Source organism: Rhamphochromis sp. 'chilingali', assembly GCF_963969265.1.
Source record: "Rhamphochromis sp. 'chilingali' genome assembly, chromosome: 5".
NCBI lineage: Eukaryota > Metazoa > Chordata > Actinopteri > Cichliformes > Cichlidae > Rhamphochromis > Rhamphochromis sp. 'chilingali'.
The window spans coordinates 8,012,266-8,036,486 of record NC_137932.1 but is presented as its reverse complement, the minus strand read 5'-3'; the positions used below and the strand labels follow the sequence as shown (position 1 = coordinate 8,036,486).

Genomic DNA, 24,221 nt, shown 5'->3' with positions numbered 1-24,221 from the left:
AATACCTCCAAGCAACAGACCTTTATTCAATTTCTAACCTGTCAGAAATACAAGCTGCTCTACTCCGGCAGCTACTTTAAATGTTGCATGCCAAAGTGAATTACTTTCACAATATGAAATCATATATATTCTTATTTTTCGCTAGCCTAAAAGTATTTTGCAAACAACAGAAGGGGTTAGGCGGGTAAATACCACTGTGCACTCATGGAGCAGAAAGATAAGGGGATCGCAAACAAAAACTATTATTGAACCACGGGGGAATTTCAGGTAATTAACTTTTAAGTCTTTGGAGGCAGCAGAAAAAGAAGAGTCTTTACAGAAAAGCTATGCAGAAATCATTGTGAAGTTTATTCATTAAATTAAAGGATTAAGTACAGCTGGAGAAAGTTAACGAGCAAATATGGAAACATGATCGGCTTATTACTGCCTGAACAGATATAAAATGCATCTCGAAGTCACCGAAGCCACAATTCCATTCGGTAGCCATCAAGAGCAGTCACTGCTGGTTTTCAACATCTGGATAATTAGCTAAGGCACGATGCAGGCATGAGTACAGTGTTTTTAAAGCCCCTGTCAAGATGGGTTTTAAATATGAAGTCAATTAAACAATTTCTCCCAATAAGCCTCTTATCCTGAAGAACATGGTGCAAACCAAACAGAGATTTTAGAGATTTAATGCTTTTTTTTGGGTGCTCTTCTGTTTTTGTCGTCACAGTCCACTGCGATTAAGTCACACAGTTCCAATGCGTTAAATGCTTTCCAATACAAATGTTTTCTTTTGCTTATGTAACTTTCTGAATGTTGCATATTTAGTCATGTACATTTAATGGTGTCCTGTCCTGTTTCCATTATAGTATGAAAAACTTATAGGTAAAAAAGCAAAATAACTAAGAAATTGCCTATCGATGAAGCACTGTACAAAAATCGAGAGCTAAATGACATTTCTGTATGCTTGCAAGGAGCCAGATTTACAACGGTGAGTTGCTAGAGCCATCTGTAAAACATGGTGGAGGCTCTGCCATGGTTTGGAGCTGTATTTTAACCAGTGGTGTTAGGGATCTTGCCAAAACGTGCACGAAAAGTGCAATCAGATTTTGATCCACCACATAATACCATCTGGAAAGCATCTGTTTGGCATTGGTTTCATTTTTTTTAAGGATGAAAAGAATCCCAAACACACTGCCAGTGCAGTAAATGCACACGTCGATTGAAAGACAGTGCAACATCATCTAGATCATCTAGACAGAGAATGGAACAAAAGGCAGAAACATCCAAAGAAGAGCTTTCAATGTCCTTTAAGAAGCCTGGAGAACCATTTCTGAAGTCTACTTAAAGAAATGACAAAAAAACCCTGTCTAAAACAGAGTTCAGGCTGTGTTGAAGAATAAAGGTGGTTTAACTGAATATTAGTATTATTGTATGAACTATTTTTTTGCCTTATATACTGTATTCAGTATTTCTGTAAAAGACAGAACCTATTTCCTTTTTCTTTTAGCAAATTATAAAGAAATGAGGGGTGGCTCAAGACTTGTGCACGCTACTGTAAATCTATGAAGATAAAAACAAACAAACAAACAAACAATGCAACTAGAATCATGTCATTTTGACTCCAATGTTGCAACTTTCCTATTTGATTATTTTCCAAGTAGACCCAGTGGGGTTTTTTTTGTCCTGGCATAACACAATGATACATGATTAAAAGGACATGCATATGAAGAGAAACAATCAGTATCCAAACCCTGTATTCATTAAAGTGATTTTCTGTGCGAGGGAGAAAGTTCATTTGCTGCTCTGGGGACCTGCAGCGAGCACCGCTCTTTTGGTTTAATTTGGAAGGCAGCCTAAAAATAAAAATCATACTTCCAATGCTTTGACAGAAAATAAATTAATAAATAAACCAGGGGTTTGGATTTCATTTTCTAAATATTTGCCCTGCAAATCACTCCTCAAAATGCTGTAATTATGATGCAAATGTTTTGAGTGCATTCATTATATGAGGCGGATACAATCTTAAAGCCCATTCAATTAAAAAGAGAACTAAAAATACTGATAAGAAACGTTACCCATCTGTGCACTCTTCCACCATGAATAAAGAAACACAATACAATAAAAAATGAAAATAATACAATCGCTCCTTTTCATCAGTTTTCTTTATTTCGGTTCTAAAAGGTGGGACAAAATAGAGCCGCATTTTACGCTTTTATTTATTCAAATGAAACAAAGCAACCTAACAACATCAACGCACACACACACACACACGTGCACGTTTATTCCTCATCATTATAAGCTTTACATAACTTCACTGGTGTGTGTCATATATAGTATTTGTGCATCCGTACACTCAGCACGGGGGCAGCTGCGGGGCTAATTTGTTTAGAAGGAATTAATTAGACATTATTAGGGGGAAAACAATGGAGCAGAGGCAGGGTGTTTAACGATGGGACGTTAAAGAGGCAAACCTGTCACGGAACAATAGGCTAATATCCACCCACTGCTACCCACTGCTCAATTACTTTATCACACAATAGGACACGGCGCACACACAAATAAATCCGAGCAGCCGTTGCATTCTGTGATTAGGCCTCGGTCTCAACGTTCATCCATGACTGAGTGACAGCAGAGGTTGTTTCTGTGTGTGAAAGATCGTCTTTCTAATTGAGCAGATGTTTCAGGATTAAAGGTATCCTCTCTTATACCTTCACAGATGACAGCGCTATTGAAATGTCTTCTGTTGATGAACCTCAAACCTGATTAGAGAACTAAATGTAGAGGTATTGACTGCTTTTAGTTTTGCTTCTTCAGATCTCGTTCCAATCTAATTGCAGTCCTTTTTCAGCATCTTCCTACTCTTTCCCTAAGGCTAGGTTACGACAGCGCTCTGTGGCTGCGGTCCAAACTGTCTCCCCGTCTCCTTTCACAGCCACTTCTCGAGAACAGCCAAGGCGGAGTTGAAGGTGAACTGGGCCGAGTGGGTTCCGCGGTGAGCCAGCAACAGGGAACCTGCCTCAGGCCCGTGGCCCGCCGCCATCAGCTCAGCGGCGGCTTTCTCCACATCCCAACCGCCCTCCTGCTGGTGCGACAGCATGTGGGAGCTTAGCAGGGGGTACAGGGCTGAGGAGACGCAGCCTACCAGGAGCCCAGCATCTAGGAGCAAGGAAAGGAGCTCTTCATCGCAGGAGGAAGCCGTCTCCTGGAGGAAGAAGAAAAGGGGAGGAGAACGTGTAAACACACATGTGGGGATAGAATCAAGAGAAACTAAGTTTCCTTTTAAACTGTGATCCTGTTTTTTTTTTTTTATCCCTGAAAAGAACACGTGTCAAGATAAACAGCCAAAAATTTTGAATGAATGTATCCAATTTCTCTTCCAGGTATCAACCCTAAACATCTACTGGCTGACTGAAGACTGAAAGCAGCTGGTGGAGTTGAATTTGTACCATCCACTGCGTTTTGCAGAAATAAGGTTTTGTAGCTCAATGCAGCCGCGGCAGCAGGAACCTTTGAATGATGTATGATTACAATGTTACACTTTCAGTGTCAGGTCACATCCTGTGTTGACCCGCGGCTGACCGCCATTTTTCTCGCATGTGCTTTCGATCACACACAGCTTCTCGCAACCACCAATCCACCCACACACACACAACTCTTTTTCCTCTCTTTTTCCTTTTATTTGCAGCTTCTCGCTTACTAAAAGTGTTTAGAGCATATGCTCATAGAGTCATAAACAGACCTTTATATAATATTTTAATCCCATCATCCACCTGGTTACATCAATGAATTACATGCAAATTCAAACAGCTAAATGCCGTTAGGGCAGCTAAGAGTGGTTTACAGGCCATGCAGAAGCCAGGCTGAGTGCTGGGGTTGAGAGGGCCGTCTCTCCATGACTCAGCCCGTCTCCTCTGCACCCTCTCACCTGTTTGCTAACTCTATTATTAAGATTGCACTTCCTCAACTTTACACGCTTGTGTGCATGCACACGCAGACAACAGCGTGTCCTTGTTGGGGTATTTTTGGAGCTGAGGCAGATCAATTATAAATGTGGAGCCCATGTCTTCTCTAGTGTAGCGGAGAAGGTGAGCAGAGCCAAAACTCGATCTTTTTCCCCTGCATGGACAATTCCTCCTTTAAACACACACACAAAGAGCCTTTAAGAGGATCACTTGGCTCATGTGATGATAAGCATTAGTTATTCAGCTGCTGTCTCTTACAATGACATTGTCTCCTAGGGGGAGATTACTGATATTTTGAACTTAAAGTAATTTTTACTTCGTGCTAATGTTAGAAGGTCTGGGAAGGAACATCAGTATAGTGGATTTAATGCATTTTCCATTTAATGCGTTTTAAACCCTGCCAGGTCATTATTGCCCTGTTGCCAAAGGATGAGAGAGAGTCGGCATGTGACTAGTGTGACGTGCATGACTACTAATTTAATTTCTAGGCCTTCTATTGAGAGACAAGACCAGATGAATCATGACAAGCTGGGGAAAGGAAAGATGACAGACTGAGAAATTTTTGAACCTAGAACAGAGGTGGATGAGGAGGTCATCTGTGTATAATGAGAATCAAGGAGGAAAAAACTACAAGAGAGACAGCGGGGGTTAGGAGTGTGGAAAATGTATGATGAAGAGAGCTTGGGGGGGGGGGGGGGGGGGGGGGGGCATAGAGATAGAGGAGAATGGCTGACATGCACTGAGAGAGTCAGATACATACATTTTTAAATCCACCGACTGTTTTCAGGGGCTGAATGCACACCAGAACTGAGGAGAAGCACTTCAAAAACACCTTCACACTTCAGCTTTATTTTTCATTTTGCAACCTCAACAGAGACTCTGAACAAATGTTCTACATGGGATTTCTGGAGCTTTGTGGAAGATCAATGTCACGAATGATGACTTTTTTTTTTAAATTTACATGCAAAAGAGCAACTGATTCTTATTCTTCAGAAGTGTGAGTAGGAAAAAAAAGTGTCATTTATATAAATGTGTGCAATTTGGCACTGAAGAACAAGTGGTTATGGTAACACTACACTGAAGAAAGGATTTCTTGAGATGTGAAAACGCATAGACAGTGTGTCAATAAAGTCAGACAAGGCAAGAAACACAAGGTGAGATGATGAAACAGGCTGCAAACAAGACAAATGTTTAGCCAGATTGCAAAAATGCCTTTATTTGGAAGAAAAAGTTGCATGTTGGAGTATTTTCTTCCAAATAAGCTTGACTCAATTTTTTTTAAATCAGTTTTTCTACTGTTACTGTACTTCATCTATTCATGTGGGGAATACTTATTGAATCTTAGATTAACCTCCAAAGACCCAAACTCTTTCATGGCAAGCATTTTTAATTTCTCTTTGCTATTTTTTTTTTGTTTGTTTCTGAGAAAAATGAGATCCACATACATACAGAAGTTCAAACTGAGCATCAGAATTAGGAAGAAAGGTGATTTTCTTGGTACACTTTGGGCCCTTGGTACCAAGTAAACACCATTTAAATGAGCACTGTTCAAATGCCACAGCCTTCCTGTCCAAGTGTTGTTGCTGACCATGTCCATCCCTTTAAGCTCAAATCATCTCAGCTGGTTTCTTTAACATGACCGTGAGTTCGCTGTGCTCAAAAGGCCTCCACAATCACCGTCAGATCTCTATCGAATAAGTTGGGATGTGGTGAAATGGGAGAGTGACATCATGGATGTGCATACCAACATCTGTGAGGAAAGTGTTCAGCACCTTGTTAAATCTATATCGTCAAGAATTAATGCAGTACTGAAGGAAAATGTGGTCCACCCCAGCACTAGCAAGGTTTATGTAATTAATCGTCCGGTGAGATGTATTTGATAAGGATTTTTATCTGATTATGATCATTACAATTAATCCTGAGCAGGTTATGCCAACCAGTATATTTTTGACCAATGAAAACCCAATCTATCAGCCTCATTGTGGTGGTATGAAAAAAAGTCAGGGGCTCATAAACCCGCGATAAGTCTGCAGGCGTCATCTTCTGCAGCTCTGTAGTGCCTTTTGATGTTCTAAGTGCAATTAACCTCAGATTTGATCTGATTGGACCTTAAAGCCTGTTAATCACTGAAATAACCTGCTGGAGCCTGGCTGTAATGAGAGCTCACGCCTATAGCAAATGCAATGATGATAACGTGTGGCTTCTAAAATAAGCTATACACCTTATCAGCTATGACTGATATGTAGCACACTATCAACTACTGGGGAGTGTGAAACAAAAGCGCCAGAGTTGCGGAAGCTCTAAATATCATACCTGCAGAGGAGACTAGATTAGCATTACAACACACAAATTAATTATCAGATGCAGTTGGTTGTGGCTGCATGAGATGTGTACGAATTTAGAGGACAATGATCTAGCCCCGCTCCTGTGCACGGTGACCAGTGTAGGGACAGAAATATGCAAATATTGTAAACACGCGCACAAACACTGAATCTAATAAATAAACACAAAAAAATCATGTTTTCCTCTGCATTTCCTGGTTATGGGAGTTGTGCAAGGAAAAAGAAAGCGAGTACATCAGTCGAGCACAGGCCTGGTCCTCCATGCAGAATCACACACTCTCACTCACTCACTCTCTCTCTCTTTCTCTCACACACACACACACACACACACACACACACACACACACACACACACACACACACACACACACACACACACACACACACACACCCCCCTCCCAGGCTATTACTGTTTGACAGTGTCAAGAGAGACAGCAGATTTGAGTCTTAGAGTCAGTTGGATTGTTGGATTGACAGTTGAGCTGGAAATAGATGTGAAGAAGCACCTGAGAGATGGAGGGATGGAGGGGAATCTTGATATCAAAGTGGAGCAGATAACGGCATATCCTTTTTTTTTTTTACTGCACAAACATCTGTGTCACATTCAAGTGCTTATCCCTACTGTAAAAAAGCTGCAGATAATAAAAACCAATCAATACTTTAAATCTTTCTATCCTTCTTATACATTATACCGTATACACTGTGTTGTTTTACATATTCAAAGCATCTGGTCTCCATCCAATCATCTGTCCAAGAGTGAGGAACAGCACTGTTCGCTCAAACCTTTCCAAATATTTTTTTTTCCCACCAATGCAGCTGCATCTATTTTCCAACTGCAGCTCGTGGGATTTCAGGATCTCATTCAGGGACACTTTGGCAGTGTGAATGCTTGCCACAACATCTGTTTAAACTCAGATCCTTCATGTGAAAGGCAATTACAACATCATCCTTTGACTCAGCTCCACAGCTAGCCATCTGCTGCAACTCTGACAAACCTGTATATGTGACTATATACTGCCTCTTTCCCTCTCCCTTTCCTCCCTCATCATCCTTTCTCCTCTCTCTCACCGAGTTCTTGAGTTCCCCCTGCAGTCTGTCCAGGTCTTGTCTTAATAAACAGATCAGTGTGAATAGGATCTGATTGTGCAGGGAATACATCCATCATGCCTTTCTTTCTGTATCACAGGTCAACAGCTCGGAGAACATGAAAACCTGTCCTGAGGTGGATCTATTTTTGTTCATAGGGGTGTAGCTGTGTTGCATCTATATCAGGTTAAAGACCCGTCTTCGAGGGTTCAAACAACACCCAGTCTCTCTCTTCGGAGATGCGTAAACAAGAGGCATCTTCTGTCTCCTGTGAGTGTGCTCGCACCCGCAGCTGGTGTGCACTCTGAGTGAGTGAACAAACACTCAGAGTGACAAGAGAACTGACACATTGAGCTGCAGCCATCAGATGTCCAACCCCCCTCTTGCTCTTATTACCTTCTCATTTCTTGCTGTCTCGCGCCGTCAAAGACGAAAGGGAAAAAAAAGGTAGTCTTTTCCTGGCTTGTTCCGAGAGGCCACTGAACGTTACCTGATTAGTTTGGTCAGTGTTTTAAACTCTTGTTTGCCTTTCTTACCCTGCATGTCTCTCATTTCTTGTATACGTCCTTCTCAGCTCTTTCTCACTGAGCTAAACCCAGCTGAGAGCTTAATTGGAATTACTGAACACGTACAATGCCTAATACATAATGCATGGCCCCAGCCTTCTTTTATCATTTAAATCATAAAGCTTCTTTGGAATGCCAGACAACACACAACTATCTCCTTTCCTCTTCTTCTTCTCCAGGCTCTGTTTCCTATCCCTCCATCCAAGCTGTCCCCAGGCTTTAGCGGTGCACCAAACTGAGTGTGCGCACACACAAATGACACCAAACAGTTCTTGCTTGCAGCACAACATGATTGAAAGTGACAGAAGAAGAGGCTTTAAAGCCAAAAAAATAAAAATAAAAGTGGGCTCTGACGCATACGAGGAGACAAACACACACACACACACACACACACACACGGTGAGGAAGTTCAGGGATCAACGCAGTGAGCTGCAAGCAAACAGAGCTAGATTAATAGGTTCAATGTGGTACAAAAAGCTGTAAACAAGCCCACTTAAACAAGCAATTAGACACATAATCACTCAAACACAAGCACACATGCCCCTTTTGTCCTCACTACACTGGGCAGATGGACAAGGTGCATCCAACTCTTTCAACGGGATTTTGAGTTCTTTCTAACTGATTAAAAACATACACAAGGGAGCACAAGTTCGAATTAAAACTGTTAATAAATTCAAAAAAGAAAAGATAGAAAGATGAAGCACTACCACTAAAACTGGCCCATCATTGGGTGGTAAACACAAGTAAACCCACAAACCACTGTAGCAGTGCATTACACAGCATGTTTATCTAGCTAGCTATCTAGTTTAGGCTATGTCATCTTTTCTTTGATTCTGTGAATATTTTCACAGAATCATTTTGGCAAGACTGGATCAGCGTTTGGGGAGCCACTCCTGTGATTGGCTGTTTTTCTGTCAGGCTTTGGAAGGCACTCTGGCTACTGGAAAATTTCACATGGGAACCAAACGGGTCACTTGTGGCTAATGTGGCTACTCTAAAGTGGTTCAGTAGCCTCACAATGGCTACGATTTTCTAATCCAACTGAAAGCATGAGCAAAAATTCAGAAAACAGCCCCAAAGCTCAGAGACACCACTAAAGTGCTTGGTTTGTTCAACCAACAGCCTATTTATCCTAACTATCAGAATTATTGTACATTTTCCTTTTGAGACTCAAACCAACAGAAACTACATGACTATGCAAAAGTCTTGAGTCTTTATATTTTGCATCCAATGAGACAGTTTTACAGTGGTAAAATAGGTCCCGAGAGATTCTGAAGGTCTTCCAAAGTTTTTCTTTGGACATTGGCTACTTTTTCACTACTATACCTGTACCTAGTACCTGACCATTCTCACAAGAATGTTTTTTGGTTTGTCAAGTCATCTAACTCACCTAAGAATCACTCAAACAAAGCAGGAATCTATGAAACAAGGGATGAACCAGTGTTGTGTCTATACCTAACAAACACATGACAATTTTTAAATGCCTTTTCATAATGGAAGAAATTTGATCTACAATTGTCTTGATGCATTCTCAATCATCCAGGAAAGTAAATCTCCAAACGTTGATTCTGTTCATCTGGACGTAGCGTTTTGTGGGAGAAACGTTTCGTCACTCATCCAAGTGACTTCTTCAGTCTCAGCTGACTGCAGGTTTCCCCAGTCTTATAAACAGTATATTTGCATAATGCCTGAAACCAGCCCACTGAAGGAACGATGGGCTGGGAGGTCAGTTCCTTAAACATAATTATGCAAATTCTCATGACCATTGATCAACAACCACTGACCAAAACCCACTGAAAGGCCATGAGTACCATTCGCAGAGAGTTGGGGAATGGCTGCAATCACAGCATTGTAAGATGGCGAAAGGTGTACCCTACTGTTTGGATCACGTCGGTTTAACAACTTAACTTTCCAGCATGACAATGTTCCCAAACATACTACCACTGCCGATACAAACTCTGTTTTTGCCTTATATACTATATTTCCATGTATGTTTGTATCCATTTCCCATTTCGTATCAAAATATAATAAAATGATGGGTGACTATTGCACAGTACTGTAGATCTACGCAGAAATACACAACTTTTTTTTCCATTTCAGAAAAATATCATAGCCATCAAAAGCAAATTTAGTTTTACATGGTTCTCTTTTTGAAACCAGTCATCTGCAGACAACAACTTTATCAATTCACTGAGCCACAGACAGCCGCGGTTCAAAACAACCTGCTATTGCCACTTCAGATGGAAAATGTTATGGTTTTTGGCTAAAGACCCGCAGTTTCGAGGCTATTGAATATGCCATTGTCGTCACTGTGACTCGAACATGTGCCACACAGAAAATGTAAGCCTTGTAGAATCATGGAAAAGCCTGGACAAAAAACATAAGCTGCTGAAAAGGCACAAGGACTGCTGCAGCACTGAGAGGAATCTGTATAAGTGTGTGTGTGTGTGTGTGTTTACAGACAGAACGGAGAACTCGCATTAGTCAGGCTTGTGTTAACTCCTGACTCCCTCCTCCCAACTCCATACATCTTCAAGAGGAGGAGAGAAATGGACAATATGGAAGAGAGTACAGCTGAAGACTTGTGTGTCGACACTTTGAACAGTGTGAAAGCAGAGAATTAAACGCCTCCACTGTATTTTTCGGCATCAAGAATACATTCCCTTCTCCATAACCTGCTCTCTACTTCTTTGTCTCCTTTTCAAATAATCTGCACTACTCCCACTCCTTTCCTCCATTCTTTAGTTCTCCAACGCCCACTGTGGTCTCCTCCTGCAGAGCTCAGCATACCCATTTACTCACCTACCACACAGCAGCAACGCAAGACACAGGAAAAGTGAAGGAAAATCTGCACATATACATATATCTCACTGTGGATGAATCAGTTACTGTTTTGAATTCGCTTCCTAGGTCAAGTGATTTCTCTTAATTACATTTTCTTAATTAAACTCTAAATTAATTTCTTTTTCTTAATGATAACCTCAGGGACCTTCAGCTGTGGCAAAAAAGTTTTGATGGTAAAACAATGTAAACAATGATTTATACTAGATACAAAGCTATTTGCCAGGAGAAAACTGTAGGCAGTGCTTTAAGATAAAGTCTGCCAATCACTCAGAGTGGCATATGCAAACAAATGTATAGTTCACTGTGACCAAAAAGCAACCTCGGGCTAGTTATTTAAACGAGAACTATAATAAAACTCACAGCAGCAGCACCTTGTCTAGTATGATGGAGTGAAACAAAGCGTGGCTAAACACAAAATCTCAATGAAATGCAAACCAAAAGTAACTGAACAGTAACTGCAGTCAATTAACAGGCTGTTGACTCAGTGAATTTTCTGATTGATCAAAATCAATTATTTCTGTTCCTCCTGAGATACTGATCTGCTAACAGCAGCTGCACAGTAACTCCTGATAAGTTCTGGCTATTTGTAGAGCTGCTAAAATAGAAACAGTATGTGTAAGCCATCACGTTTAGAAGTGGATCAACATGAACTTTACAAGGTGTGGTCAAAAATTTCCTTGAGTCCAAGAACCATCACCAGTTCAATTTTAACCAACGTCCCCTTCGAGTTCTTGTGCATGAACAGCTTCCTCTGTTGCTGCAGTGTTTTTGGATTGATCCCTGTGTGCATCTGCAATTTCCAGCTTCCTTGTGGACCTCAGGCTTGTGCAGAAGGCAAACATCACCTTATGAGCTGACCCAACTTTCATTTTGAGAATCATCATTGCCGACATGCAGACTTTACTTTTTTTTCCCCCCAAACTTTGCAGGTGTTGTAATTTCTCCCACAGGCTCAGAGTGTCGATGCAGAGTTGCTCTGCAATATCCTGAAGTGTAAAGGGAGGACGTCCGCTGGAGACGGCCAGTGCCAACATTCAATCTTGCACTTGCTAACAATCAAATTAAATGAAAAAGCTCACGCTGTGGTAACTAACCATGTGGACAGTTTACAATTTAACCCTGCTGTGCTTCAGCTCCAGTAATATATATTTTCCGGTCACTATGAATTATTCACAAACCTAATAAATGTTATTGGAACTTCTTGGCATTAAACAAGCAAGCATTTAAAAACTGTTAACAGCATGTTACAAGGATAATGTAGATTACAAAGATAATTCCTTCTGAAGGCCCAAGTTGCATTTTTACAAGTAACTTTTCAGATGTTTTAAAAAGATACACCAAAACCAAAATGTTGAATATTTTGCTGTATAGCTGGATATTTTAAACCCTTGGCAGATCAAAAGCAAATCTATCTGCATGGATAGAAACTATTTGCAGTACTTTATGTGAGATTTTTCTCCCCATTAAACTAAGGAAACACTTCATGCTCAGAAAGTTTTGAATTTGCAAATAATTTAAGCTTTACAGTGATTCACTTAGTTAAATCAGTAGTTTCTGAATGGATTGGTACTTATGTAGTGCTTTTCTACACAACTTGAGCACTAAAAGCGCCCTGTACTACATGTCTCATTTATACAAGCACGTTATTCTAAGCCTAAGTGCTTTTTAGCTCAAATCACACACACACACACACACACACACACACACACACACACACACACACACACACACACACACACACACACACACACACACACACACACAAATGCACAAGTATTTTGCCCAAGACTGCCTCAACATTAAGATTCAAACCACTGACCTTCTGATTAATGTACAGCCTCCACTTCCTTAACCTCATGACAGCTAGCACTGACCAGTTGAGAATAAACATTTTTTCCTTACAACTGCTGGTCGTATCACGTCCAATATGGTGGGCAGCTCTCAGCGTGTGCACGATGTCACACGAGAGCTTAAGTTCGTTTATTCAATTACTGTAACCTAATGGAAATTATGAGTTTCGAGTTAAGATTTTAAATACAGTCAATGAGGAGCGCTGGTACTGAATCAGACTGAGTGTTTCATTATGCCCAAAGCCTAAACATACTAGACTTGCACACAACGTCCTTTTTGCAAAATTCTGTTTTTTGCAATAGCATTTGTGTGAACACAACCTTCAAAGCAAGTTTAAGTAATCAGAAGCAATGCACTTGAAAACATGTAGAAATCAAAACAAGTCCTACATACACACACACACAGAAATACTCACACACTTGAAGGGATGCACAAAGGCACTAGGCACATGCAGACAATGAGCAGCGAGCAGCGTGGAGCCAACACACTATCAGATGTATTAGATGTAAGATAATTTTTCTGTGTCTGTGATGATGTTATCTCTAGATGAACACTGTTCTGTGCCGCTCCGAACATGCCCCCGTTCATTCAGCTTTTACTTGGCAGACGTAAGATTATTTCTCAAAGCAGCGACACGCCACCAGTCTTCCTCCATTCATATATCCCTTCTCTAACTCTGATTTATCTTTTCTGTCTTTCCCGCGTGCTATCTACTGTAGCCCAGGTCCCTTTTCAACGTTACAATTTATACATTTGCTGTCCTTGTAATTTCCATTCTCATCCCATTTCTCTGTCTCGACACCCGTTCCTGCTCCATTTGACTTTCTCTTCCCACATCTAAATCACAAATCCTTTCTCTCACCACTTCCAGCAACCCTAACTTTCCTCAGTTCCGCTGTCTTATTCACTGAGGTTTAAGAGCAGGTGTTCCAATATAGCAGCTTGATCGTTTGATTTAATGGAGGCTCTGTCAGTTAATAGTGTGGCTTTCTCTTATCTGATCCAGGAACAAAGAGAAGGTCTGCTGGGTCTGAGAAGCCCACTTTGTGACAATTGCTTATCTGATTGAAGAAACAGTGGAGAGCGACCTGCGCAGTCTTGAACGATTATGCTCTTATCTGACGGTGGCCTCCCAAAACTAGAGGACAAGTTGGCAAGTAGAGAAATTGGGTTTGTAAGGATGTTGAAATTATTTAGCAGAACTTAATTTAAACTGTGGGAAAGAGGATGTTCAGACAACAGACCAGACCTTTTTCCATTATCTTCTTTTCAGCATGCAGTGTCTCTGGATTCTCAGTCAGTCACACTTTTTTGGTCAAAAGGCAAACCTTAAGGCTCCAAAAACACAATGGGTAACACTAGTTTTTTTTCTAAAGCGCAAGCCATAAAGGTTAATAAACAAATAATTCATATCACGCATTAACCTAATTTGATATTTAGATGCCTTTTTTAAGCCATTTATTAGGCAGACAGGGCTAAGACAGTTTGAGCTCTTCACCATTACTACACACTGAAAACTTTTGGGTTTTAACCTTTTAAAACCTAAACCATGAAATAACTGCCAGAAATCTTTAATTTTTTGATATTGGAGTGTTTGTTGAATGTAGAGGAATTTCTTTCATTTATGTATTATTCATATTATTTTATTGTATAATGCTTTGGTGCCACTGGGTTTAAGCATGTCTCAATGTCACACACCTTATTCATGCCATTGAACAGCCGGGTGATTGTATCTCAGGAAGTTTGGGGGAAGCATTCACACACAAAGAACCCAGGGTGGGGGGAAGTGCCTTTTGTCTCTTCAACCAATGTAAGACATTGCAAGGGAGTATGAACTTTCTTTGGGGGAAGACCAAAGGTGTGAAAACAGCTGTGTACAGCCTTTTGTTCCTGTAGGAAGTATTTAAACCCAGGGCCATGCCAGGAGAGACTGATCGACTGCCCCAGCGATGGCTTCTCTCACCAAGCTTGGGTTTTTGTTCTTGTTTTGATTAAAAGATGTTAGCTATCGCTCACCGTTTGTCTGCAGGCTTTATTGAATGGAAACTTCCACAACATTGAACCTTTAGACAAAATATATATGAAAATATATCAAACTTTAATCTGCATATATGAGTTTTAATTTGTATCACATTCGCTACATTAGCCATATTTTTGCAATTTAGTCATTGAAAATGTGTCATGCAAATTATATCATTTTTTGAGGGTAAAAAAAAGTCACACTGATTATGTAGAAGTCTCAAAACCACATGCATCAATTATGATATGCTTGGCTTTAAAGGGTTAACAGTTGATTAAAAAGAAGAAAAGAAATCTGGAACACCTCCTTGAGCTCCAGGAAGCCGTGAAGCACTTTTTCTTTTTACATTTTACAATTTTAAAGGATAAGTGACAACAAAAATGTCACCAGCCAATCTGCAGTTCATAAAGCAAACTCCTTTGTGTCTCCATTTGAACACAAACTCTCCAGACTATTACAATGACACTTACTGTGCTCATGCCGTTGATCTGATCAAGAGTCAGCTGAAGCAGTTGCTCGTCACCGCTTTCAGACATCAGTTTCAGTGCCGGCTGCAGGAGGCTTGGCTGATTTTGGAGCAGCAGGGTAGCTATGTGTCTAATACACTGAAAAAAAGAGAGAGAGAGACAGATTTGGGAGGGGGTAAGATGAATTGATAAATGTGCAAATGAATGGATGAAAGGCAGAGGGTGAACGACAAAAGCGAAGGCAGAGATGAGAATAGCACAAGGCAATCAGGGGACAGAGTCAAAATGAGGAAGGGAGAAGAAAAGAGGGAAGCAGAAACAGAGAGAACAGTGAAGGTTAATCGATGTGCATATAATGTAGAGGCACCTAATACTTTTAAAAAGGTTTACACACAAACATATGCACACGCCAGACACACAGTCCCATCCAGTAATGTACGGATATCACAATGCAATCTGACTCCCCCATGCTCTGCCGGTTTCATTCCAGCAGATTCAAATTAAAGCTGCTCAGAACAGAGTAAAAGGCCTCCCCCACCTCCCACCCCCCCATCCCACACTAATATTAGACAGGCTGGCAGACACTAGCCTATTCACACTGAATAGCATTAGTGCTAAACTAATATCACAGTCAGCTGGCCCTAGACATACAGAATGGCATTTGGCTTAGCAGTTGCATGGTGCTCAGCAGGGCATGAATAGCATTAGGAGCTGTTAGATATCAATGGGAGGCTAGTGCATATAGTACACTGCAGAGAGCACTGAGCTGATGCTAACACATTGCTGTGGGTTACATACTTAATACCTTTAGCCTCCTGTATTTAGATATTGGTTAAAATGATGGCACTGCAGCGTGTTTCTACTGAGCGTGAACAAGCTAAATATAATAATGGTGACAAAAGATGAACTGATGTTTAGGAGCCATACTAATTTTAAAATAGTAAGTGATGAAAACAAAGATCATGCACCTTTCAGAGTCCCATGTTAGTGCTTATCTTCTATCACTGGAATACTTTTACATATAAATTAAACACAACAGCACATGAAGTAATGTAGGAGCATAAAGTGGAATACAAATGCCCATACAACCCAGAGCACTATGAATTGTAAATAAACAACAACAAAACAGCTTCATGAAATAATTGGCAAACACTTAAAACCCAAAACGTAAAAATATAACAAAGACGACACGTCAAATGTTAAAAACCTGAACACACAACTAAAAAAAAAAAATTGATTCATGTTGAATTTGATGCCAGAAATATGTTTTAAAAAAACTATGGATAACAGTCAATTGGAAAACTTGTGTACTGCTTAAGTAAATAATTAGATAAATCCATTTTAAAAAGACAGGGCAGAGGCGCTCACGACTAATTAGGTTAATTAGAAACAAGTAAGTGACGCGACTGAGTATAAAAAACATCCCACACACATTCAAATCTTTGAGATTTAAAGATGTGGAGGAGTTACCTACTCTGTGAAAGAAAAAAAATACAAATAATTTAAAAATAATTAGAATAATAATTCTTGAAAATAGCTTGATAGTGCTATTACTGAAGGTGCTGTACACATTGTGATTAAAAGATTCAGAGAATCCAGAGAAATCTCTGTACCCAAAGGCTGAAAACCAATTATGAAACCGATATTTTGGGCCCCTCGGGCAGCACTGCACTAAAAACAGATTCTGTAATGGAAATCACTGCTTGGGGTCACAAACTCTTTTTAAAACCAGTGAACACAGTTTATCAGTTTACCACAAGTGCAAAAATAAACCTGCATCCTCTGGACTGAAACAGAGAACGGCTGGTTTTGTATCTGGCAGTTCAAAAGATGGTAATGGGGTTCATTAGTGCTTATGGTATGGCTAACTTTAATATCTGTGAAGGCACCATTAAAGTCTCATCCTACTGACCCTCTGGGTCCATGCGTGCCCCAGAGGGATAGTTTTTGTTAAACCTTATAGGTGGGTCCAAGTTTTTGACTTTTGCCACTCAATTTGTTCCTAATGACGCCACACCATTGTTTTCCATTTGTCCTTTGATAAGTGCTTTTTAAAAATGTTAAGGAGTGAGAGTGGGATTGACAGACAGATTGGTCTCGGCAGTGATAAGGACACTGTTGTGGTGAAGAGGGAGCAGAGCGTGAAAGCGAAGCCGTCGATTTACTGGTCGATCTACGCTCCTACCCTCACCCTACGGTTTGTCGGGAGCTCTGTGTATTGACTAAAAGAATAAAATGACAGATACAAGTGGCAGAAATGAGTTTACTGTGAAGCGTGTTCGTGCTCAGCCCTGGAGACAGGGCAAGGAGCATTGGAGGAGCTACTCCTACACATCAAAAGGAGTCAGCTGAGGTGGTTTGGGTATCTGACCAAGATGCCTCCTGGGCGCCTCCCAGGTGAGATCTTTTGAACATGTATAGAAAACTGCGGGGTAAACTCAGGACACGCTGCCTGGATCTGTGTTTACTTCAGTTATTTTCTGTGGGGTTCAAAATTACCCTGATTGGTTTCATCATATTTGAGTATGGGTTTTCTGGTTTTCTTTGTTTCTTTTTATTTATTATTTCTGTCTGTTTTGTGCTTTTTACACAGAAACTACCACATGTAATTGATTGGTAATAACTTTGAAATTGACACATTATTACGTTCTTGTTTCTTCCTTGTTACCCTGCTATTACCACTTTATTACCAAGCTCTATTTCGACATTGTTACGCCCAGTTTTGGGGCCCTTATTATCCAATTACATACATTTCAGGGTAATATTACTCAACTGTAACCACTGTTACTACCATATATTACTTGGATATTACATGGTTATTACTTTGGTAATTGTATAATAATAACTTACCATGCTACAAGCTTGTTTCCCACTTATTACACTACTATTACCCCTTTATTATTGAGCTTTAATAGAAAGTGCTACCAATAATAATTACATAATTGATATTGCTTTGCAATTATATTTGCTTCTTGCAGTAAATTATTCTTAAGGTTACAGCAATTAGTCTGTGTATGTGAAATACGTCAGTAGGAGGGTTGATGTTGCTGTACCGTCTACATATACTGCCTTTCAGATGTTCTTGCTTGTTTCAGCAAGACACTCCCATACATACTTCTGCAGCTGTGAATTCAAAAAGCCGCAAGTGCTGAAATGGCCTGTCTGCAATCCAGGTCTTTCAAGCACTGACAACATTTGGCACACTTTGAAGCTGAATAAAAATAATATGACAAAAGAAGCCTGATCTGTTAAGAAGAGAACTCCCACAGCAAGCAAGAATGGGAGGAAAAAAGTTCACTTTCAACACTACAATAGTATCCTCAGTTTCCAAATGCTTTTTATGTGTTATTAAAAGAAAAGATGATGCAACGCAGTGGTAAACATGCCCTTGTTTAACTGGAGCGAAAGGTGTTGCTGGCATTAAATAAAAAATGAATTTTCTTTTGCTGTTATTTTCATTTTATGCAGAGGTACAGGTGAGTAAGAGGACTCTTATGCAGTACTTTGGTGAATGTATTTCCATATCAATTTAATTTTCCTGAAATAAATAAAGATTTACTGCTTTAACACACTTTCAAGTTTACTGCAACAAAGAAAAGGCTAGACGTTCACAAACAAAAAATACAGAGTATTATCTGATTACCTGCACAGGGAGCTTGTGTTTGCTGTTATAGAGAGATCTCACCATGGTGACAACCTGCTGACCCAGGTCTGTTTTGACCTCTGATCCCTTGCAGCGGGTCAGTAAGGCTGAGGTTAGCACCACCCAGGGGTTATGCTCTGACTCTGCCCTGCAGACAAGAGAGAAACAAAGACTTACAAATGTGTGTCTGTGTGTAGAGTTGTGTTGAGCTTCTTTGTCCTCTCTGATTGACATAAAGAGGAAATGCACTGGTAAACAGTACACAGGGAAAACAGCTGCCTTTGATGGTGTCTTTATGTCAAGAAAAGTTGGAAAAGAACAAAAGTGCAACATGTAAAATTACTCTAATGCTTTTCATCCATTCCTATGTACATACCCCCATGTGACCAAATGGTAATACTGTGAGACAGCAACTGGCAGATGATCACTGCGTATACACCAAAGTGTACAAAAATGCGCAAAAATAACAGCATCAACTTCCATTCAAATCTCAGGCTGTTAAGAAAGCAGAGAAGGTGATCAAGAAGCCTAAAGTTAAACAAATTCATTCCAACACTAACATCTAAGTACATATTCTCGTGCAATTAATATTAAACACCTGCACGCTATATTTTCCCTCACCTCTGTGTTAATGCCAGTGACAGGCATCACACTATTTACACAATCTTTCATTAGCTCTTAAGACCTTTGCTAGCACCTCTAGAGCACATGCGCGCCCTCAGCCAAAGCCGGCAAACACCGGTGTAACCTTCATGGATCTTTATCAATACACGGGGGCATGGAAGACGAAAATCAAAAACCATGGAACAACTCATTATCGGTTTAAATATGCCACGACTGATGCATTGACCCTGTTGAAGTAATTAATTTTATTACTATTACCCTTAGCATGGCACAGAGTCATATTAGTGCCTCTGTAACTGCCAACAGTTATTAATTTTAGTGGCTGCGGAGGTTGTAGTCTAATGCAAAACCAAAGCCTCATTATATCTGCATCAGGCTACACGAGGGGAATTGTTTCTACTCTGGTCGAAAGAATCCACGCTTCGTACTGATGTCCACAATTCTTTTATTCCTCTCACAATCATGGAGCACCGTGAAAACTAGAAACAAGTAAAATAATATCGATAGCACATATGATATTCATCTCAGCCACTTATTTCCTTTCACAAGGTGCACAAGTGTTAAACAAATAACAGCATAATGATTTTTTACCGTGTACGCCTTGTAAAACCAGCAGTAGAAAAGTTGTATATTCCGAAAAGTCCGCCGTGTTACCGTTCTGTCTTGTCTCTCCCGCGCACAACTTCCGGTTCCCGCAACTCACAGGAAGTGACTACTTCACAATAATATTTTAACAGAAACATTTCTTATAAGCAGGATATATCACTGGATTCATAGATTACCTTTCCTACTGCAAATGTACACAAGCATGAGAAGCAAATAAAGAAAACAAATAGAAAACAATAACGATCTCAGATTCACTTTGGTGTTGTCATGGCAACCCACACAAACATTTCAGCGTCAGCTACACTCCCACCAATTACCTTTGATTATTACAATTGAGAACGTAAATACACTTGCATTTCTCATTATATCAATGGTAATTCCCAAGCACCATGTTGTTGTTTTAAACATTCTTGCATTGACATAAACAATATTCTTTTCTCAACAAATGAATTCAACAATATGAACAGTAGATTTTACATCTCCATAACATGTGCATGAAGTACAGCATAATGACAACTTCTATTTTAGAAGGGAAATCTAATCAATGAATGACATTTTTCCCATTTAGCTGTTTTTCACCAGGACCACTAATTTCTGAATGGGTCTCTGAATGATTGAGGGTTGGACGAGGCGTTCGCCTCCCTTTCCTGACTTCCGATCACCAGTCTGGATTGTCACCTTCCGTACAAGTCCATCATCATCCTCATGTGCTTCCACAACCCTAGCAAGTTTCCATTCATTGCGAGGAACATCTTCCTCTTTGAGAATCACAATGTCACCCACCTCCACATTACGTCTTGGTGTATGCCATCGCTGTCTCAGAGCAATATTGGCCAGGTATTCCTTTCTCCATCTGTGCCAAAATTGCTCAGTCAAATACTGTACCCTTCTCCACCGTTTCTTAGCATACAGGTCCTCCTTGACGAATTTACCTGGAGGTGGAAGTGGGACTGAGGATTTCATGGTGATCAAGTGGTTCGGTGTGAGTGGCTCCAAGCTTTTGGGGTCATTGATGTTATCAACAGTGAGTGGGCGGTTATTCACGATGCACATAGCTTCATAAAGGAATGTCCTCAATGAAGCATCATCCAACCTTCCCACACTGCAGGCAAGGACTGTGCTCAGTACGCTTCTCACTGTCCGGATTTGACGCTCCCATGCGCCTCCAGCATGACTAGAGTGGGGCGTATTCATCTGGAAGTCGCACTGATTTTCTGCTAGGTATGCAGTCACTCTTTCCTTATCAAGTTCTTTCAGAGCCTTTGCCATCTCGTTTCTTGCCCCCATAAAGTTAGTTCCCTGATCGGACCTAATGTGCCTAACAGCTCCACGAAGGGCAATGAAGCAGCGCAAGGCATTGATGAATGCGTCAGTCGTCATATCCTCCAACATCTCTATATGCACTGCCCTTGAGCAAAAACATGTGAAGAGGAGGCCGTACCGTTTTTGATCTTTGCGACCTTGTTTGGTGTGAAAAGGACCAAAGCAGTCCATACCACAATAAGTGAATGGTGGTGTGGGATCAACACGGTCACTAGGTAGATCTGCCATCCGTTGCTCCTCTGGTGGCGCGCGGGCTCTCCTGCACTGTACGCACTGCCTGATGTATTGGGCTACAGCCTTACTTCCACCAGTGATCCAGTAACCATTGGCTCTCAGGGCATTGAGGGTTTGTCCTCTGCCTTGGTGTTGTATCTTGGTATGATGGTGTGCAATGATGAGGTTTGTAACAGCACCATCTTTAGGAAGGATCACTGGGTGTCTTAACTCAAGAGGCACAGATGCCTTCCTCAGTCTTCCTCCTACTCTCATTATGCCATCTTGGAGAAATGGGTCAAGCTGAAAGAGTTGGTGGTTGCAAGGCAGCCTTCCTAGTTTCTGGCTGAGTGTGTTTAACTCCTCTTGAAAGGCATCTTGTTGTGCAAGCTTGACGAGAGTCTGTGCAGCTTGCTTTCTCTCTTCCACGCTTAAAGGCTCAGCGGTCCTGATCCTCTTTGCCAGCCGCTGGATACGAGCAATGACGTTGACAGCTGTAGTCCATCTTGAGAACCGCAGCAGATGCTTCTGGATGTCAAACTGCCTTGCTACATCAACCTTCAACACCTGAGTAGTCCTCACCTCTGGGTCTCCCACCAGCAAATCTGAAGTAGCCTGTTTTGTGGCTATCTCTCTTTCCCATAGAAAGCTGGGACCAGAGAACCAATTTGACTTGATGAGGTCAGCTACTTTGAGGCCTCTCGAGGCATGATCAGCAGGGTTTTCTCCTGTGTCAACATAGTACCATTTCCGTGCATCGGTGGTTTCTCGAATTCTCTGCACGCGGTTTGCCACGAACACATGGAACCTTCTTGCTTCATTATTGATGTAACCAAGCACGACCTTTGAGTCTGTCCAAAAATATTCGTCATCAACCTTGAGTTCTAGCTCCTCTCTTAACATGCTGCTCACAGATGCCGAGGTTACTGCTGCAGTTAACTCAAGTCTCGGTATGGTAACTATTTTGGTTGGTGCAACCCTCGCCTTGCCCATGACCAAGGAGCAGCATACCCTTTCTCTGCTTACCACTCTGATGTAAGAGCACTGGCCATACCCTTGACTGCTTGCATCAGAGAAATGATGAAGCTCGACTCTTTGAATCTCGCCAAGGCTGTCAGGTATGAAGCATCTTTGAATTTCAATTCTTTCCAGGTTCTCCAGATCCTTCATCCAAGTCTCCCACCTTAACTTCAAGCCTTTGGGTAGTGGCTCATCCCACCCTGTGCCTCTCTGACACATCTCCTGCAGCACTCTTTTCCCTTCAAGAATGACTGGGGCTAGAAACCCCAAAGGGTCATACAAGGAGGCCACAATTGAGAGAATCCCTCGGCGCGTTGCTGGTTTCTCCTCAAGTGACACCTTGAAGGAGAAGCTATCATTTTCAACATTCCACCTTATACCTAGCACTCTTTGAACTGGTAAATCCTCGTGATTAAGATCAACATTCTTTACCTCCGTAGCACGCTCTGCAACATCGACAGAGTCAAGGACCTCTCGGCTGTTGGAGAGAAATTTGTGAAGGTGCAGCTTTCCTTTGGCACACACGGCTTGGGCTTCTTTGACCAGTTCAATTGCCTTACCCACCGACTCTACACTTATGAGACCATCGTCAACATAGAAATGTTTCTGGATGAAGTTAGCTGCGGAGGGGTACTCTTTCTCACATTGGCTGGCAAGGTGCTTCATGCCATAATTGGCGCAGCCAGGGGATGATGATGCTCCAAACAGGTGAACCTTCATGCGGTACTCTCTGGGTTCAGAGTTTGTGTCTCCATTTTCCCACCAGAGAAACCGCAGGTAGTCTCTATCATCCTCGCTCACATGAAACCTGTGGAACATTTTCTCCACATCACACATGACTGCGATGGGATGTTTACGGAAGCGGCACAGCACGGCTGTTAGGCTATTTGTGAGGTCAGGTCCTGTTAGCAGATGGTCGTTTAAGGAGGTGCCTTCATACCTTGCAGAGCAGTCGAAAACCACTCTGATTTTTCCTGGTTTTCTGGGGTGGTAAACTCCTTGGTGTGGGATATACCAGACTTTCCCCAGCTCTGCTTGGTTTTCCACTTTCTCTGCATCTCCATCCTTGAAGACACCTTCCATAAATCTCACGTAGTCTATTTTGAATTTGGGATCTCTGTCCAGCTTCCTCTTTAGATGCTTCAGCCGTACTAACGCCAGCCCTTTGTTGTCTGGGAGATGCGGACGTGCTTTGAAAGGGAGAGGCATCTCCAGGTGACCATCCTTATTTTGTTGGATTCTGTCTTTCAAGATCTGCAGGAAGCAAATATCTTCTTGAGATATGCTTCTGTCACCAGGTTTTGTGTCTGCAAAATCAGACTCCAGGGCCTTGATGACAGCAAATGGTGTTATGGGTGGCACCTCTCTGACAGACACTCGATGACAAAAACCAGTCACATCTTTAGCCTGCACACGCTGTGGTGCGCTTCCCACAATGCTCCAACCAAGATCCGTCTCAATAGCATAAGGCTCATAGTCACCCCCAGTGACGACCCTTCTTGGAATTAACGCTCTGGAGCAGTCGTATCCAATCAACAATCCAACACCACAGTCCATCAACGGGGGTATCTCCTGGGCCATGCTTACAAGGTGTTTCCATTTGTTGGCTGTCTGGCAAGTGGGAATATGTGTGCGGTCAAGGGGAATGAAGTCCCTTGTGTAGGCT

At 41.4% G+C, this 24,221-nt stretch overlaps 1 protein-coding gene across 1 annotated transcript in view; it reads right to left on the bottom strand.

The window, feature by feature from the left end:
- Positions 1-1,651: 1,651 nt before the first annotated feature.
- nbas (NBAS subunit of NRZ tethering complex) overlaps positions 1,652-24,221 on the bottom strand; it is a 197,495-nt gene continuing 174,925 nt past the window's right edge. The window contains exons 51-53 of the mRNA XM_080882594.1: positions 18,770-18,917; positions 15,130-15,264; positions 1,652-3,190 (exon numbers count right to left, since the gene is read on the bottom strand). Coding sequence (XP_080738720.1) covers positions 2,915-3,190; positions 15,130-15,264; positions 18,770-18,917 — 559 coding nt within the window. The 3' untranslated portion in view covers positions 1,652-2,914. The remainder of the gene's footprint in view (positions 3,191-15,129; positions 15,265-18,769; positions 18,918-24,221) is intronic.